Source organism: Abrus precatorius, unplaced genomic scaffold (assembly GCF_003935025.1).
Source record: "Abrus precatorius isolate BTA unplaced genomic scaffold, Abrus_2018 Scaffold1, whole genome shotgun sequence".
In the NCBI taxonomy this organism is placed as follows: Eukaryota; Viridiplantae; Streptophyta; class Magnoliopsida; order Fabales; family Fabaceae; genus Abrus; species Abrus precatorius.
Window position 1 is genome coordinate 1,690,673 of NW_020874291.1, and position 18,779 is coordinate 1,709,451.

The 18,779-nt window shown below is 29.8% G+C and overlaps 1 protein-coding gene and 1 pseudogene across 1 annotated transcript; both read left to right on the plus strand.

Moving 5' to 3' along the window:
* The first annotated feature begins 547 nt into the window (after positions 1–547).
* Positions 548–3,051, plus strand: LOC113857798 (zinc transporter 8-like). The gene is made up of 3 exons (XM_027490007.1): positions 548–1,141; positions 1,313–1,462; positions 2,746–3,051. The coding sequence occupies exons 1-3, from the start codon at positions 548–550 to the stop codon at positions 3,049–3,051; spliced, it is 1,050 nt and encodes a 349-aa protein (XP_027345808.1).
* A 6,416-nt stretch (positions 3,052–9,467) lies between these two features.
* Positions 9,468–10,205, plus strand: LOC113858357 (annotated as a pseudogene).
* The last annotated feature ends 8,574 nt before the right edge of the window (positions 10,206–18,779 follow it).

Below are 18,779 nucleotides of genomic sequence, written 5' to 3' on the forward strand. Positions count from 1 at the left end.
TTCTCATCTCACATTTTACTGAAAAATCTTAATTGTCATACTATGTAATATTTAAAATAATTCAAATTAAGATAAAACTAGGTTGGCTTGACTGTTTCTCTGATACAAATTATAATCCGACTTAGTCAGTTCCTTATCATTTATGAACGTTGATTTTTGTTTTTCTTCGGTGGTCCCTTTTCTGTTTTCGTGGTTTTCAATGTTTGAAACCGATTTAGTTGACTTGAATATAGATAGATAAATAATCTTTTTTCTTTTTAAAAAATTAGGACACTTTCAAATTTGTTTCGACACTATGGACCTAACTCTCTTCTTTCTTCAGTGGACTTCCTATATTTAACTCATTTAAAATTATTTTTTTATTACTCGTTATACTGTTATGTCGACATTTCACAACATTGTTGCTCATTCCGTTACACCCAAACTACCTCACACGCATCTACTAATCTCCTCTGTTTATCGATGAGGATTTTTTTCACTGTTACTTTCTGTAAAACTATATAAGCACGTCAGTCTTGTATCTGCTCATTGATTCGGCTACTTCACAATGAATGGGTTAAAGAGAAACGCTCAATTGTTTGTAATCCTATTTCTTGTGCTTCCAATTCTGGTTGTGTCAGAAGAATGTGATCAAGGAGACGAAGGACGTGACAAAGCAAAAGCTTTGAGGTACAAAGTAGCAGCTTTAGCATCAATTCTAGCTGCAGGTGCAGTTGGGGTGTGTATTCCACTGTTGGGTAAAGTTGTACCCGCTTTGAGTCCTGAGAAGGACATTTTCTTTGTTGTTAAAGCTTTTGCTGCGGGAGTGATATTGGCGACAGGGTTCATTCATGTGCTCCCTGATGCTTTTGAGAATCTGACTTCACCGTGTTTGAGTGAGCATCCATGGGGTGACTTTCCCTTCACTGGGTTTGTGGCTATGTGCACTGCCATGGGAACCCTTATGGTTGATACTTATGCCACTGCTTATTTTCAAAAGCAGCACTTCAAGAATGCTCAGGTTGAGGCTACCGATGCAGAGAAACAAGCGTCAGAGCATGAAGGGCATGTGCACCTTCACACACATGCAACACATGGTCATGCCCACGGCCAAATGTCCTCTCATTCCTCAGAGCTTCTTCGTCATCGGGTCATATCACAGGTACCATCCAATTTTTAACTTTTGTCTATATTACAATGAATTTAAAAATGCCCTTAATTTGATTCAATTTTGATCACAGTACTCAAACACAATAAATGTTTGATTTTCTTTTATGATAATAAACTTTAAATTTTGAATTCACATGAATTGATGATTTTGATTTCAACGTAGGTGTTAGAGTTAGGAATCGTTGTTCATTCTGTTATCATTGGAATATCTTTAGGAGCTTCAGAGAGTCCCAAAACAATAAGGCCACTAGTAGCTGCGTTGACTTTTCATCAGTTTTTTGAAGGCATGGGACTTGGAAGTTGCATAACTCAGGTACTCTATTATTTATGTAGAGTTATTTGTCATTGAAGTCATGCTTGTAGTTTTATTGATGTGATACACGAAATAATAATTATTGGTTAGGATTCTTCAAACTTTTTTTTTTCCTGACTAAAACAAATCATTTTATTGAACTGAGTGGTTTTGATTTTTTAGTTAGGATAATGTGTAATTGTAATTTTTTTTTATTTCTTAAAGTTGATTAAGTTATTTTTTAAATTCTACAAGTTTAATTTTTGTTTTTAAAAACTGTTTTTTTCTTTTTAAAATTTAAAAAACAAATTATTTGTTAACACAAGTTTCATTTTTATTTTCTTCTTAAAAATAGGTATTTAAAATTTTTTTAAAATATAATTTTGAAAAATTAAAATCTAAAAGAGAAACAAACAAGCTCTAATCTTTTATTGATTTTTTTTCTATTTGAAATATTTACAAGAGGTTTTATTCAAAATTTTAGAAAGTTTATAATAGAATTGGAATATGACATATTTTAAAATATTAAAAATAAATAAATTAGTGAATATTTGACAAAAGTTAAAGAATTTTATAAGATGTGAGATTAGGATTTGAAGCGAGAAAATCTTAATTTTTTGAATGATGGATAAATTTGATCTATATTTTTTTTAATTTTAAATAAAAAGAGTTTAATCAATTCAATTTGTAAATATTTTGAGTAAATGGTTAGAAGTTTAAGGGTTTTAAGTTGAAGAAAACTAATGGAAACTAAATTTGTACAATTTAAAAAAGGATTTATTTAGCTATGCTTAGTTACTAGCTTGTTCCTAAGGCTTTATCACGTTTTATGAATAAATTTCATAGGGTCCATTCTTTGTTCCTATTCAAATGATGAAACTACGTTAATTAATTAGGTATTAAAATGTCATGACCGTACCGTATCACACACATGTCAACACTTAATGTTGGAAATTAACATAACTTTTACATTGAAAAATAAAGTTTCAGTAATTTTTATTTTTGAAGTTCCAAGATTCAATCATGATAACATTACTATGAAAATTGAATCTCCATAGACCTTTAGTTGTCGCCGAACTTTCAACAACCATAAAGTATCTTTCCTTTAAAAATTCATTGAAACATGTTGTTAGTCACCACACACACAGACATAATAGTGGTTAGATTGTTTCTTTATATAAACATATATAGATAAAGATATTTCTAAAGCAAGCAATATAAGTCTTTATAATTTATATTTTTGTTTATGAAATGAAAGAAAATAGCAATGTTTTGTGACTTTTTAGAATGTGAAATTACTGCAGGCAAGATTCAAGAGGGTGTCTGTCACAATTATGGGATTGTTTTTTGCGTTAACTACTCCTGTGGGGATTGGAATTGGCATAGGAATCACTGATACTTATGATGAAAACAGTCCCACTGCGCTTATTGTGGAAGGAATCTTCAATGCAGCATCATCTGGAATTTTAATTTATATGGCACTTGTTGATCTTCTTGCAGCTGATTTTATGAGTACAAAGATGCAAAATAGTGGTAAGCTTCGATTAGGATGCAATGTATCTCTTCTTCTTGGAGCTGGTTTTATGTCACTTATAGCCAAATGGGCTTAAGATTAAATATTTTTGTTTTCAATATGGCGTACATATCAATCAAGTTTGTTTTGAAGTCTCTCTCCTAGAATAAATAATTAGTTTTTATTCTAATTAAAGTCTTTACTTATATTCTAAATAGGCTTAGTTGAGTTTATTTGTGAACAGTTTGACATTAAACAAATCATCAATTTTTGGTGTCATTTATTTTTTTTTACCAAGGATTTGGCTTAAGGTTAACTATTTTTACTAAATTTTCTTAATACTTTCAAAAATCAATTACTTAGCTTTATGTAAAATTTACTTCTTAGTATGAACATTGTTGACAAAGAACTTAGTATTGACATCTAAATAATGCATTCAATAATAATACTAATAATGTTTGTATTAAACATAATTTTTATTCTCTTAAAAATAATTTTTTAGTAATTATTATATTTTTATTGAATGAAGTGATTAGACAAATAAAAAAAAAGTGTTATACTTATCATCTTCAATGATTATCAAAAGTGTTAGCTTTATTAATAATACAATACTTTGAGACATAATCTTTCATATGTAAAATGATATATGATGTAAATATATTTAATTTTTCCATGACATATGCAATCAAAATAGTATAATTAACTATTTTGTTGTTCTCTTTCAAATTATATGTGAATCTCTATGGAAAAAATAAGACCACTTATAACAAATAAAAGAAGAACAAAAGCCTTGGAATGGTTTAAAATGGTGAAATTATGTTATAGTAAGAAAGGAAAAAGGGGTGAAAGTTGCATTATCATGAAAAGTGATCAGAATACATGTAGATAGTTACAAAGATATATTAGGAGTATGAAAAAATGGAGCAGATTGGGAATATTGGAAAAATGAGGGTAGTGAATGCTATCTGTAATAGGTGCACAATTCTTAATGAGAACAAAAGCATCTCATGTCTCACTCATTTTCTAACCATACTTTTATTAAAAGGAGGCCAAATTGGAACATGTTGCTATTTGTAATAGGTGCACAATTCTTAATAAGAACAGAAGCATTACATGTCTCACACTCATTTTCTGATCATACTTTTGCTAAAAGGAAGCCAAATTGGCACTTGTATCTGTGTTGTTGTGGCTAACTAGCAACTATCTACATAAAGAAGACCTCAAGGGATCCCATGGACAATAATTGATTGAGATAAGGAGTTAAAGAAGGATAAGAATGTTGAAAGAATGTGATAACAGTATATGGAAAATAATTTATATTCACGAGTGATATGATTGATATGCTTATTAGTTGAGTTAGTTTGTATGTTATATTAAACATGTGTGTTAAAATTATTAAGTTGATTATTATCTTGATTCAGTGGTAAGAAGAAAAACTCATCCTTACTAAATGTTTTAGAGAAGTAGAATGATCACTCTACCGATAACCTTTAGAGTAGAGGGAACAATGTATATTAGGTTACATTTTTTGTTTAGGGAGTGACAGCGACACTATCACTATAATTTAATTGTAGATATTAATAAGAACCTGGTAATATATATACTTGAGAAATGAACATAGAATATAATATCCCTTTTGAGTACCCTATTTATGATAGAATTCGCCATTTGGTCAACCTGTACATATATCAAGAAACGGTCTAGACGCCAAACGCGGTAAACTACGTGTACACTTTCCTTGACATGACCATATGGGAAGACATACTTGGTTCCCCTTTGAGTGAGTAATTGAGACTAAAGTAGTGGTTAACATCGGTGACCTCAACAAGGATAAGGACCTGACACAGGAAGAGTTGGCAGATATAAATGGATGATTTGGGAACGACAACTAAGACTGTCCTAATCTTTTTGGTGTAGAACTTACTGCTCATTAGGACTTATATTATTTTGAATCATTTGTAAATTTAGTATATGAGTCTTAATGTAAATTTATCTTTTTTTTACTAAGGATTTGGCTTAAGGTTAACTATATTTACTAAATTTTCTTAATACATTTAAAAAATTAATTACTTAGCTTTATGTAAAATTCACTTTTCAGTATAAACATTTCTGACAAATAACATATGATTGGCATATTTATTAGTTTTATAACAATGTAAATAAGATATTCTAATAAAAAATAAAAAAACTTAATTAATGTATTTAATAATAATACTAATAATGTTTATATTAAACATAATTTTTCTTCTCTTAAAAATAATTTTTTAGTAATTATTATGTTTTTACTGAATGAAGTGATTAGACAAATAAAAAAAAATGTTATAATTATCATGTTGAATGGTTATCAAAACTGTTAGTTTTATTAACAATACAGCACTTTGAGGTATAATTTTTTATATATAAAATGATATATGATATAAATATATTTAATTTTTTCATGACATATGCAACTAAAATAGTATAATTATCTATAAAATATTTTATAACTAAATATCATAAAATATTTCATATTTTTATTATATATTATTAATATTTATTTTACTGAAAGCTTACGATGATGGTTTAAAATTTTTGTATCAGTGTTTCATATTTAAATGCTCTTACTTTTATTATAAAAGATTACTAATTTATGTTTATTATACAATTGAGTCTTAACACTTAAAAGGGAAATGTTTTATAAATTTAGTATGTATTAAGATTGGTTGAAAAAAATTTCAATATATGATTATATTTATAATTAATAATTTATTATACAAAATAAATTTTATATTGGATGTATTAGGTGAGAATTAATTTTAAAATAATGTAAAATTTATCAAACAAAATTAGTATTCATTTCTTTGTCTTTACCTGTACATATTTATTTTTTGTATGGTATATAGATCACATGAAATACTTATGTCGTATCTTTTATTGGTACAGACAACAACATGATATGTAGATAAAGGAATAGATTTTTTAAAATTTATAATATTTATAATTTAATTTTAGTAAATTTTGTAAGGTAAAATTTTTTAAGTATTATATATTTAAAACAAGTCCTTTAAAAGTATTTTTCTTTTAAAATAAATATCTTTTAAAAGCATTATCGTAAATGTTATGAAATTAAGCTTCCTTCTTCATTTACATAAAACTAAACCTATTCTTTCAAAATCATTTACTTTCATTTTTTTTTAAAGCTAGTTCAAGCATTTTCTTTGTGTTTCTTACAATTAGTTCGATATATTCATGGGCTATAATTGAAATTTAAGCAATAAAAGTTTGAAAATAATATCTAAGACGAGATCGAATATAATCAAGTAATCACAATAATATTGTAGAAGGTTTGTTCAATTTATCCTTGTTTTTTTCCTTTCAAATAACATGCAAACATTTTTCTCAAATCTAAATAATCCACACTCTTTAAATTATCATATTTTGAATTGTGATATTTGTAAATAGAACCAATTAAATTTATAAATATCATACTCATCCCAATTCTCTTAAAAACAAATAACTTGGCTAGATTGAAATGAGGATAATAACTAAAGAGATGTGGTTGAACATTAAAAAATGCAAGAAAATTATTTTATATAATTTTTGCTTAAGCTATACTATATTCGCTTAACTAATTTTATACAACTATGAACATACAAATTTCGTCAATATTTGTTTAAGCCATTATTTTTAGCTTAACTCATGATAATTTGGCTTAAGCGAAAATATGATACTCAATCTTAACTTAAGCTCAACTTTATTCACTTAAGCGAGTATTAGAATATCTTGTGTGACTTAAGTGAATTAATGACCACTTAAACAATATTCATCTAGTAAACCATCTTTTTTCTTGTAACTTTTGTTTAAGCGAATAGAAATTATGTGAAGCAAATACGACCAATGTACAGAAAGGGCGTATTGAAAAATCTATCAATATGAAAGCTCATTTTCACGATAAATTGAGACTATAAAATTAGATGTGAAAATTTTAATTCTAAAAATTATTAATATCATATATAGAATTTGTGAAGAAACTTAAAGATGTAAAATAACATTCAATATTTTAGTTATTTAAAAATTATTTTTATTATAAATTGAAATTGTATTAATGCATGTAAATACATCTTTTTTAAATCACCACCTAGATAAACATACATATATAGCTTGGACAAGATAGTATGATTTTAAACATTACATGTTTTAAAGATATAAAACAGAAGTCATAGACCCGAAAGGAAAGAAAAAACTTGTCCAAGACAAGCATCGAGAACTTTGTGAAAGACATCCCATAGCAATAATAATGTCTTAAGATTTGCAAATTATACCAAACTTCTGTTTTAAAAATTGTCAACCTTGCTTTGTAGCGTTGTTGTTGGGCTTTTACAAACTTGTCGCCTATCAATGTGTGTATTCTGATTCCAGTTGTTCATACTAATTAGTTTTGAATCAGAGTATCTAAACTAACTAAAAGATAGATCTCTTCTGTTAACATTTAATGAAAATGAAGTTAAATGTTTAGTTTCATTTTTGCTTAAGTAAATATAGATTAACTCAAGCAAATTCTAATAAAAATTAAACATATTTTACTTATTTTAATATTTAAAAATAAATATATTTAAAGTTATTTTGATAAATTATTTGATAAAATTTTTAATTTATCAATTTTCTTAATAAAAAATAATAATTAATATTATTTAAAATTCCTTTATACACCGATTAAAAGTAATTTTTTTATTTTTTTAATAGAAAAATAAAAGCAAAAATAACACTAATTTTAGACACACTTTTATTTTCTTATTTTGCATAATATTTCTTGCTTAATTTTTTAATTTTCAATCATATGCAAAATAATGGTTAGTTGAATGGAACTTTTTTAAACTGATATAATAATTTCAAAAATAACCATCCTTCAAACTATAAACTAATTATATTAATTTAGAATAAAAATTAAGAGTTTGCATCATCAATCAAGAAATATTTTAAATTATTTTTTAAACAATTTCTCACACTTATAAGTAAATTATTTTAATTTTTAATAAATTTAAAATTACTAAAAAAATAGAAATGAACTTAGAAAATATTTTGACACAACTTGCTTGTTTTTTCTGAGGTCCGATGCATCGTTTTATATATATTCTAGACAACTAGCTTACACCAAGACAAATAAATTATCGTCTTTAATATATTAAGTATTTTATTTTATTTTAACTTCTAAATTTCATACCTAGGTTATGAAATCTAGCTCAAATCATGGCAGAAAATAGTTGCTATGTTCACGTATCTATTTATATTCTGTATTTGTCACATGTTAACTATTCTCTTTATATATATATATATATATTAGTTAATTAAGTTTACAAAATGTGAGAATGGATCTACGTTGACACAAGAGTGATTATTTGTAAGACTATACACAAAGCACATCAATAGTCCATCTATGGTAAACCCTCCTCTCATGAGTATTTAACGATATCAGATAATAAATTTTTATAACATTAGATGTATAATTAAATATACATCTTAATTCTACTGTGAATACAGATTATTAGGTACTTTGTTCAAACGTATAAATCTTACCAAAAGTGTGAGGATCATCTACTTGTCGGTAAAGCACGAAGATTATTATCTTTATGAAGTTGCAAAGATATGCATCCTACAAAAGTGTGAGATGGATCATTAGGAGTCTCGTCTTATGGGAGATCCGTAGGCAAGATGACTATATAAACGGTTGGGTACTCCCAAGATGGAACGCATGGTGTCAGGAGTAACGTGTGAGATCCGTAGGCTAAAGGACTACGTAAAACGTGATGTGAGGAGATCCATGGGCTGAAAAACTCTATATAAATCTGCAGAGCTCAGTTTCTTATATGCATACAGGATCACATCATACGTGTGCTTATTGGCGAAGGGCAGGAAGTTCATCTTCACACACATGCAACACACGGCCACGTATTCTCTCAGTCCTCACAACTTCTTCACCATCGGGTCATATCGCATGTACCAATTTTTAATGTTTAATTGGTGAAGTACTAGTTTTGAATTTGAGTATCTAAACTAACTAAATAACCATATTACAATTCTAGGTTAACAACTAAAAATAAACATATTTAAAGTCATTTTGATAAATTATTTGATAAACTTTTTAATTTATCTTTTCTTTTAATTAAAAATAATAATTAATATCATTTTAAATTCTTCGTACACTGATTAAAAGTGATTTTTATTTTCTCTAAAAAGAAAAATAAAAACAAGATTAGTATTAGACACACTTTTATTTTCTTATTTTACATAATAGATTTAGGTATTTAATTTTCAATCATAGGATGCAGAATAATAAGTTATTAAATATATATGTTGATTTCTTTTATAATAATAAATTTTCAATTCGAGATTGATTGTTTTGATTTCAATCTAGGTGTTAGAGCTTGGCATTGTTGTTCATTCCCTCGTCATTAGAATTTCCTTGGGAGCTTCAGAGAGTCCCAACACAATAAGGTCGCTGATAGTTGCGTTGTCTTTTCATCAGTTTTTTAGGGCATGGGACTTGGAAGTTCTGTAACTCAGGTAACATGTATATATATAATGAATTATAATTTATTACTTTATTAGCCGTTAGATATAAGTTAAATGAAAAATTTAGATAAATGTAAAAGTTTTTAGATTTATACTAGTGTGAGAAATTTTTTTTCTATATATATGTACAGAGAGTTATTTGTCATTGAAGTGATGTATGTGACACCAAACTATGACTTGTGAGGATTTTTCAAACTTCTTTAATTTAGTTTTTTTTCTTAACAAAACAAATCGTTTTATTGGACTGAGACTTGTGTGTTGGATTATAATCACACCCTACGTATATTTAGAAAAACACTCTTGCATAATTACATTAAAAAAAATTTGTTTATGAAATGAAACAAAATTGAAACAGAAAAAAAAAGTAACTTTTTGTGAGTTTTGAAATGTGAAATTATTGCAGGCAAAATATAAGAGGATATCTGTCACAATTATGGGGTTATTTTTGTTTTAATTACTCCCCTGAAAATTGGAATTGGTATAGGAATAACTAATATTTATGATGAAAGTAGTCCCACTGCGCTTATTGTGGAAGGAATCTTCAATACAGCATCATATGGAATTTTAATCTATATGGCACTTGTTGATCTTCTTGCAGCTGATTTTATGAGTACAAAGATGCAAAATAGTGGTAGGCTTCGATTAGGATGCAATGTATCTCTTCTTCTTGGAGCTGATTTTATGTCACTTATAGCCAAATGAGCTTAGGATTAAGCATTTTTGCTTTCAACGTGACGTACATATCAATCAAATTTGTTTTGAAGTCTCTCTCGTAGAATAAATAATTAGTTTTTATTCTAATTAAAGTCTTTAATTACATTCTAAATAAGCTTAGCTGAGTTCATTTGTAAACAGTTTGACATTGAAGAAAGTAGATTCATATTCATCAATTTTTTTTGTCATTTATCTTTTTTGACTAAAGATTTAGCTTGAGGTTAACTGTATTTACTAAATTTTTTTAATAACTTTAAAAAATTAATTACTTAGCTTTATGTAAAATTCACTTCTTAGTATGAACATTTTTTACAAATAACATAGGATTAACATATTAATTAGTTTTATAACAGTGTAAATAAGATATTCTAATAAAAAATAAAAACTTAATTAATGCATTTAATAACAATACAAATAATGTTTATATTAAACATAATTTTTTTTCTCTTAAAAATAATTTTCTAATAATTATTATGTTTTTGCTAAATGAAGTGATCAAACAAATAAAAAAATTGTTATAATTATCACGTTCAATGATTGTCAAAAGTGTTAACTTTATTATTAATACGACACTTTGAGACATAATCTTTCATATATAAAATATTATATAACATAAATATATTTAATTTTTTCATGATATATGCAACTAAATAGTATAATTAATTTTAAAATATTTTATAATTAAATTTTACAAAATATCTCATATTTTTATTACATATTATCAATAATTATGTTACTTAAAGCTTACGCTGATAGTTAAAATTTTTTATATAAATATTTCACACTCAAGTACTCTTACTTTTACCCTGGAAGATCACTAATTTATGTTTATTATACATTTGAATCTTAACTCTTACAGGAAAAATGCTTAATAAATTTAGTATGTATTTAGATTAGCTGAAGAAAATATTTTAATAGATGATTATATTTGTAATCAATTATTGTAATAGTTAATTATACAAAATAAGTTTTATGTTTATATGTGTTAAGTAAGAATTAATTTTAAAATAATCTCTTATATTTAAATTGTATGAAATAGATTTTTTTATATGATAAAATTATAGAAAAAAGATGCAGAGTTAAGTGTAATAAGTTAATTTTATAAATAAATTAATCAATTATAATAGATGAAATAGAAAAATAGAAAAATAAAAGTCAACTAAAAAAAATTATATTAATAAGAAGCTTTAAAATTTTGTTTATCCTAAGTAGGTCAAACTATACTTTCGTTCTCTAGTTAAGTTTAAGTGAAGTTTCTATTTTATCTTATAATACTTTTTTCTAATTTAATTCTCAAATTTTAATTTAAGTAAATTTAATTAAGTTCTCTAAGTTATTTTTTTTTAAAGCAACAATTTTTTTTTAACTACCGAATAATTATTTTCAACTCATCATCATTGAAGGACCCCATGTATTTATGATATTTTTGGTTAATCATCAACGATGAACTCATACCTACATCAAACACTAAAAAATTATCTAAATTAGTAAATACTATAATATCTCAAAATTTTGTCATTTTTATATGTTAGAAGTTTTATCATTTTAAATTTAATTAAATAAAAAAAATAGGTAAGAAATTAAAGATTATAAAATAATTAGTAAAAATTGACCCAAAATAAACCCCAGCCAATAAAGGATTGAGTGATCCAAGTATATTGCGATTTAGTTAGAAGAGACAAGATATACCAAGATTACGATTAATTGTGAAAATGCAAAAATAAGAATCAAAATATAAGTTACAAAACTACCCAAAAACAAAGAAAATAACTCAAAATAAGCCTAGAGTGTTGATCCCTCTTTTGTACAAGTTTAGGACTAGATATAATATATCATGTTGGACGTGAAAGAGGGAACCCAAAAACTCAAGGGAGAAATTCACCAAAACTCTCAAATAAACCACTAGCATGTGACGTGGATTTTCACTAGTGAAAAAACACTTTCTATAATAGGATTCTACATTGTTTCTTTTTTAATTGATGCAGAAAAAGATGCAGTGACAATTTTAAAATTTACGTGTGTAACACCTTAATTAATTTTAAGTAATCATTTTAAAATAAATTATATTTTCACAAATTAGAAAAAAGATAATAATAGAATTTTCTTTCAAATAACTTCAAATACATCGTTTCAATAATGTATTTCAAAATATGGGATGAGTTACAAATTTGAAATCAAAATAAATGTTATAGGACCTATTTAATACACCACAAGTTTTAAAATAATTTTCTAAGTCCTATAGTAATATCATTCATCCCTTTATTGAGTTTGATGCTGATCGTCTTGGTCACCTGAAAAATAAATGTAAAGGTGAGTCATCTACACTATCACATACATAACACAGAGACTCACCTTGCATATTCAAGATATTTCCTACTATAATTAAGTCATACACTAAGCAAGCATTAATTAACTCTTTTCAACAACATACGCCTTGGGTTCACACTACCACAACAAGTCAATACATACAAGCAGGTGCACTCACTGCACAATCACTCCTCTTACCTTATAATAAAGTTTTAAATAGGTATTGATGATGAAAAATGTTCAAAAAGCAGCTCTTCTACCTAAATAACAAGAATTTATCCTTTAAGAATAAGATTCAAAGAAAATGAATGATAAAAATACTATTAAACTTAGGAAAATTTACTTAGAATCGTGTAGAATAATTCTATGATCTCAAATTCAAAAGACAATCAAGGGTTTAAGGAGTTTTATCTGAAAAGGAGGGTTGAGAGTTGAGAGTTGAGAGAAACTAGAGAGAATGTGAAATGGTAGGAAAAAGATGGTTTTTCATGTAAAAAAACTCATAAATACCTTCAGAATCGTGATACTCTCATTACAGCGAGAGATTACTCATAATATTCTCGCTACAGCCAGTTATTTCTTACTATAGCAAAAATATTAGATAAAACTGCACTCTATTTTTTGCACTTTTCAATACAGTTAGACCCTTCTTGCTATAGTAAGGCTTCTCACTACAGGTGAGACAATCTTATTCACTTCTCTTACTACGGCGAAAATCTCTCGCTACAGCGAAAAAGCTCTAGAATATTCTAATTTAACCACCTTATTCTCGCTACAATGACACACTCTCGTTACAGCGAGAAAACCTTACCGTTCTAACACTTCAAAACTTTCCTAACATCCCTTCACATGTATATTTATCATAACAATGCAATTTTAATTAATATAAAAACAGAGATGTTACAAAACATGCAAGATTTTCATGCACCCAACTACATAACAAGCAAATTCATCATTAAATACAACACAATTTGTGGTCTTATTGATTTTCATGTATTTACTTGTTTCAATCAAACTTTTAATCATGGATTCATCAACACATACAAATTTAACACAACTAAAAAGGGTTAAGGCTCCCCTTTGACTCAAAATATTTAAACAAAGTATTTCCCTCATCCTTATTGAGACTCTCTTGCTACAATAAGAAGGATACACAGAGCCTGATTCTAGACGACCTGTCTCACTATGAGACATTCTCTAGTTTACATCAATCAAACTTTTTTTTATTTCAAACAACATGTACAAACAACTAATATAAATTGTAATAATAACAAATAACAAAATAAAGATGATATATAGTGGAGCTTAACGATAAATCTTTTAAAATAGGTTCATGAGGAATATTTCGAGTGTAGATTTTCAAAGATAAAAGTAGAGCAACATGAAGATGGACTATTCAATATTGTAATACCAGATAGGAGAGGAAAGTAGCAAGAAACCAGCAGAATACCCTTTGACATTGTTAACGTGGGTAATGATTCTTTTTCCTGTAAAATAATGGCTACAACAGAGGTCTAGTGGCTTATATTTGATCACTATCGTGCTATAAGAATATTGAAACCTTATTTTGATCTGTATAAGGCTTCCGTTGTATTACGACCTGGTTCTGTCTTCTTGTCTTCTCGTGGAATACTGTGATATAGAAGTGTAAGGTTGGAGATAATATAGGCAATGGGAAAATAACATATGATTAAATACAAAGGCCTCCACTTTGTGTGTTTTGTATGTGAAAAGTTTGGACATGCTAAAGCTAAAGGAAATTGTCTTGAACACAAAGAACATGAACTCAACTCCCCTGTTATCCCAATCACTGGAAATACAATCATTGAAAGTGGGACCCGACAAATCAACCAGAATTCATCAATCAATTTCCCCTAGTGGGATATGTAATGTGTCATATAAGATCCTTCAAGACGTTAGCTAACAAAATTAAGCTCATTTTTAATAAATAAGTTTTATTAACCTCAACCTTTAGAGATGAGTTTAAACATTCACAAATAAAAAATTTTATGAAAGAAGTACATAGTTATTGTATCAAAGTTGTAAAAATATAATAAATATTTTTTTTAATAAAATTTACTATTATTAAATGTTTATCTTCAATTCTAAAGGTTAAGATTAACAAAAATCCTTAATGAATTTATTTTATCCTTTCAATTCAGTTTTATTTGAGCAAGAAAATTCATGACAATATCATCGTAACTAAAGAGATGTTATCCTCTATAAAGAAAGTAAAAGGCAAGTTTTATGGCCATTTAACAAAACAAGATTTCTTTTCACGTCCCTTGAAAGAATGGACAACTCAAAACTATGTCATTCTTTTAACAAGCTATGATGTAACAACTTAAATTTTTTTTTTTTTATAATCTTAGGAAAAATGAATTATAAAAAAAAAACAGTTAGGATGTTAAAGAAATTTTAAAAATTAATACAAGATCAAATTTATTCAAATAATAAGTTATAAAAATGTAAAGAGTATATTCAAAATATATAATTTTTTATTAAATATAAAATAATAAATAATTTCTTTAATGTTTTTAAGGTCATACAATAAAAATCTATATATAAAATGTTTTGATTAAATGCATGATGTTATAAGATTTAATGCATTAATAATAATAAATATTTTAAGTTTTCATCAAATATTTGTTATTTAATAATTTCTCAACCATATCTTTGAACACACAGAAAAAAATAAAATATTATAATCACCAAATTATCATAATTTGAATATAAAAAAATACATTAACAGAAGGTAGTATTTTTTTTTCTTTTAAATATTATTCTTGCTAGAAAAACACTAATCTTCTAATCTCTGCCTTGGTGTGATGATGTCCTTCTGTACGTAGCTGAAGTAGGGAGGTCACCTGCAAAAGACACTCCAATGCTGATGTCAGATATCGGTTCTGAATAACAAATACTATTTTAATAATATGCCAAGAAATCCTCCTTACCTGAGCTTCCTACCTTTCTTTTATAGACTTTGTTATGGGTTAATGGGCTTGAGTCATCCTTAATTTTGGCCTTTTAATTAGTTTTGGCCCTTTATAGTAAATAATATTTTTGTTATTATCATCAATCAAGCTAATTACCTCTTAATCTGATGAGGGTATTCGATTATATTAACCGAATGGCGGTTACCTTTTCCTACGAGTAAGGCCCTATCCAGTACACTAGCCCCTCAAGTCTGACGAGGAACGATGAGAGGGCTTAATAATAATACCAACATCAAAGTTTATGAGGCTGAAGGGGTAGTCGGTTTCTTCTTTCTACAATTAAGTCCGAGTAGTGTCCTACCTAATACACTAGTCCCCCCATAGCCCGAGGATCCCCCCATAGCCCGAGGATGTAAGGCGAAAGGGCTGGAACCACTGGTGGAGTTCTCGGCCAAGAGACGACATGGTAGTCGGCTTTCTTCTGGTGATATGTGCGCGATTCAGTGAGCAGAAAGATATTGATGATGTGATGTCAGCGTTAATGAATTAGGGTTATGAATTTAGGGTTTCCTTGTGTGTAGAGCTTCTGAAACGAAGGGGTACGTGATTCTAGTCGTCAGATCTGAGGAAGATCTAACGGTTCAGAGAAGGTGTGACCTTTTGCTTGCCCGAAACCCTGGATTCTATAAATACGTGATGGACCATCCCTCCATTCAGATACTTTTACTCTACACCAAAGAGTACCTTTTGTGCATTACCTTTTTCGCTTTTGCATAGTTATTTCTTCAAACTGAAAGGTACGCTTTGCTTCTCTCATTCCTCTTTTTCTGTTATCGTCATGGCTAGTTCAATTGTGTGGGAGGACTCCCTGTCGGATCTTGTGAGGCCAACTACTTCTGCCGAGGACAAAAGCCTCACAAATGATAGGTTTGAAGAAGTTTCTGCACGACCAAATAGGGATAGTTCTGAGGTTAATATAAGGGAGGATGAGGGCAAAGCCGAATCATCCCAAGCAGGTGCTGAGTCAGATGAACCTCTACCGAACGCAAGCCCCCCAAGAGAAAGACCTGTCTTTCCCCCATGTTCCGTACCTGGATATGAATGGGTGCATGGTGAAGTGACCGCCTACTTTTCTCGTTTCCAAAGGAATAAATGTCTGCAAACCTTTGTAGATAACTGTGACATATCCTTGTGGGAGGGTTCAGATCTGTATCCTATAGCAATAAACACCTGTCAGGGCGATGGGACCGATCACCCAAACTTTGTATTTTTAGGGAAAGAGGTTGAAGGGGTTGACACCTTTTATGTATACGAGTATATGTTCAGGGAGTTAGGTGTTAGACTCCCTTTTGACAACTTCCAAACGGGTGTGTTAAGGGTGCTGAACGTTGCACCTACTCAACTGCATCCGAATGGGTGGGCGCCTATGCAAGCGTTCAGGGTCCTTTATAAATTTCATTACATAGAACCTATGGTAGGTTTATTTTTGCATTTTTTTCTGTACGCGTCCATCTGATAAGGCAAAGTGGGTGTCTTTAATAAGGCAGGCCGGTTGCCCCTATTCAAACCTTATACTACATCCTTTAAGGGTTTCAAAATCGGTTACTTTAAGGTAACCGTGAACCTTATAGGTAAAAAATATTTTTTTGACAAGGAAAACTGGCCCCTCTTTCCTTTCCATTGGATCCGGGTACCTCGTCGTTATGACGTTTATCCCAAGGAGATGTTGTCGGCTAAGGAGTTGTCAGATGTTTCATATATTTGTTTCTGTTGCGCATGAGCGTTGGTTTGTATTGACTAGTCTTGTTTGTACTACAGGGTTAATGGCACAAAGAGGAGCCATATTGGGTTATCGGCATGGTCTTAAGCTGAAGGCTCCCAAAGGTACTCCAACTCGTGTTCACTGACACCCAGTAATAGATCAGTTGCCCCCCCCCCCCCCCGTAACTGAAGCTCGTTCTCCACCACAAGACCCTCCTCTTGCCGAAGGTCGAGCAAAGAAAAGAAAAGACAAAGGCAAGGAGAAGGAGGTAGAGAAGGAGAAAAGACCCAAGCATGCTCGTGACGCTGGGTCAAGTGGCTGGGAAGGTTCCTCTGCCCCCACCGTCCTGCCAACTGACACTATACTAGAATCGTTCTTTGCTGAAGGTTTCCGAGTTAACCGAATGGTGTGTCTGGATTCGTTGTCAGAGTCGGCACGAGTACTTATAAATATGCAAGCCCACAGGACTCGTTGGCAATGGTATTGCGAGTTCTAGGCGCGGGCCATGGCGATGGTACGCAGCTTTGCATTGGAGCCCCTACAAGAGTTGGAAAGGGTCCAAGGCCGACTCGTCTCGTCCGAACAGGCTCTTGCCCAAAGTGAGGAGGTTCGATCAAGTTTGGTCGAGACCAATAAGTCCCTGGAGGAGGAAGTTGCTCAGCTGAAAGAGCACTTCTATGTCATGGGTAACCGTATGCGTGTGGCCAAGGAGACGCTGGAGGCGAAAGACTCCAAACTGAAGGCAAAGAGTTCGGAGTTGGAGGCGAAGGGCTTGGAAGTGGACAGGGAGAAGCAAAAGTCTGAAATCGAGCTGAAGGCACTAACCGACGAGTGTAACATAAAAATCGTTGCCGAGCACGAAGCCAGTTTTAATCATGTTGTCCGCCAAGCTGTTGAGTTCTGCCAGATTCCCTCAAGCTTCAGTTTCGACCTGACGCGAGACTTCTTTGATGCGAAGTTCCTACCTTATGATGAAGTGGATGAGGAGGTAGAACTCGACGCCTTAGCCCTAAGCCAACTCATGAACCCTGGTGAAGAGGGTGCCCCGCCTTATCAGGGCGCCGAAGGGGGGCTATATTTTTTTTTTTTTTTTGTGCCCGATAGTGCCTAATTTTTTGTAATGCTCATCAACAAATGAATATTAATGTTTTCTTGTTGTGATCTGACTAGTAATGTTTGTGTGAACAACACTAATGTTTTCTTAAATTGTCTTGTTGTGAGCCGACTAGTAATGTGTATGATCAACACTGACGTCAACCCATCAAGTTTAAGTGATTAACTGATTAACTGATAACGATATGTTCGAATAAGTGATAGTTGACCGAGTAGGGGTACTCAGTATAGGGGTACGCAATTCTTCGTTGGCATACAAGTGTATGGGAGTTAATAATGTATTCTCCTTTTACCTAGTAGGAATATTCGGGAATGAATTAATTGATTCGATCTTCGCTAAGTACTGGGGGGTTCTTAACAACCTGGACTGAGTAGGGGTACTCGGGCGAAAATGTGATAAATAATTCCTTAGCCGATTTGGAGTACTCGGGAGGGAATGTGGTA

What these genes read in the sequence shown, in the direction of transcription:
- LOC113857798 (XM_027490007.1), top strand. Translation starts at nt 548, where the DNA reads ATGAATGGGTTAAAGAGAAACGCTCAATTGTTTGTAATCCTATTTCTT. An exon ending in GTCATCGGGTCATATCACAG is followed by an intron (nt 1,142 to 1,312) that starts GTACCATCCAAT and finishes ATTTCAACGTAG; the next exon opens with GTGTTAGAGTTAGGAATCGT. An exon ending in TTGGAAGTTGCATAACTCAG is followed by an intron (nt 1,463 to 2,745) that starts GTACTCTATTAT and finishes AAATTACTGCAG; the next exon opens with GCAAGATTCAAGAGGGTGTC.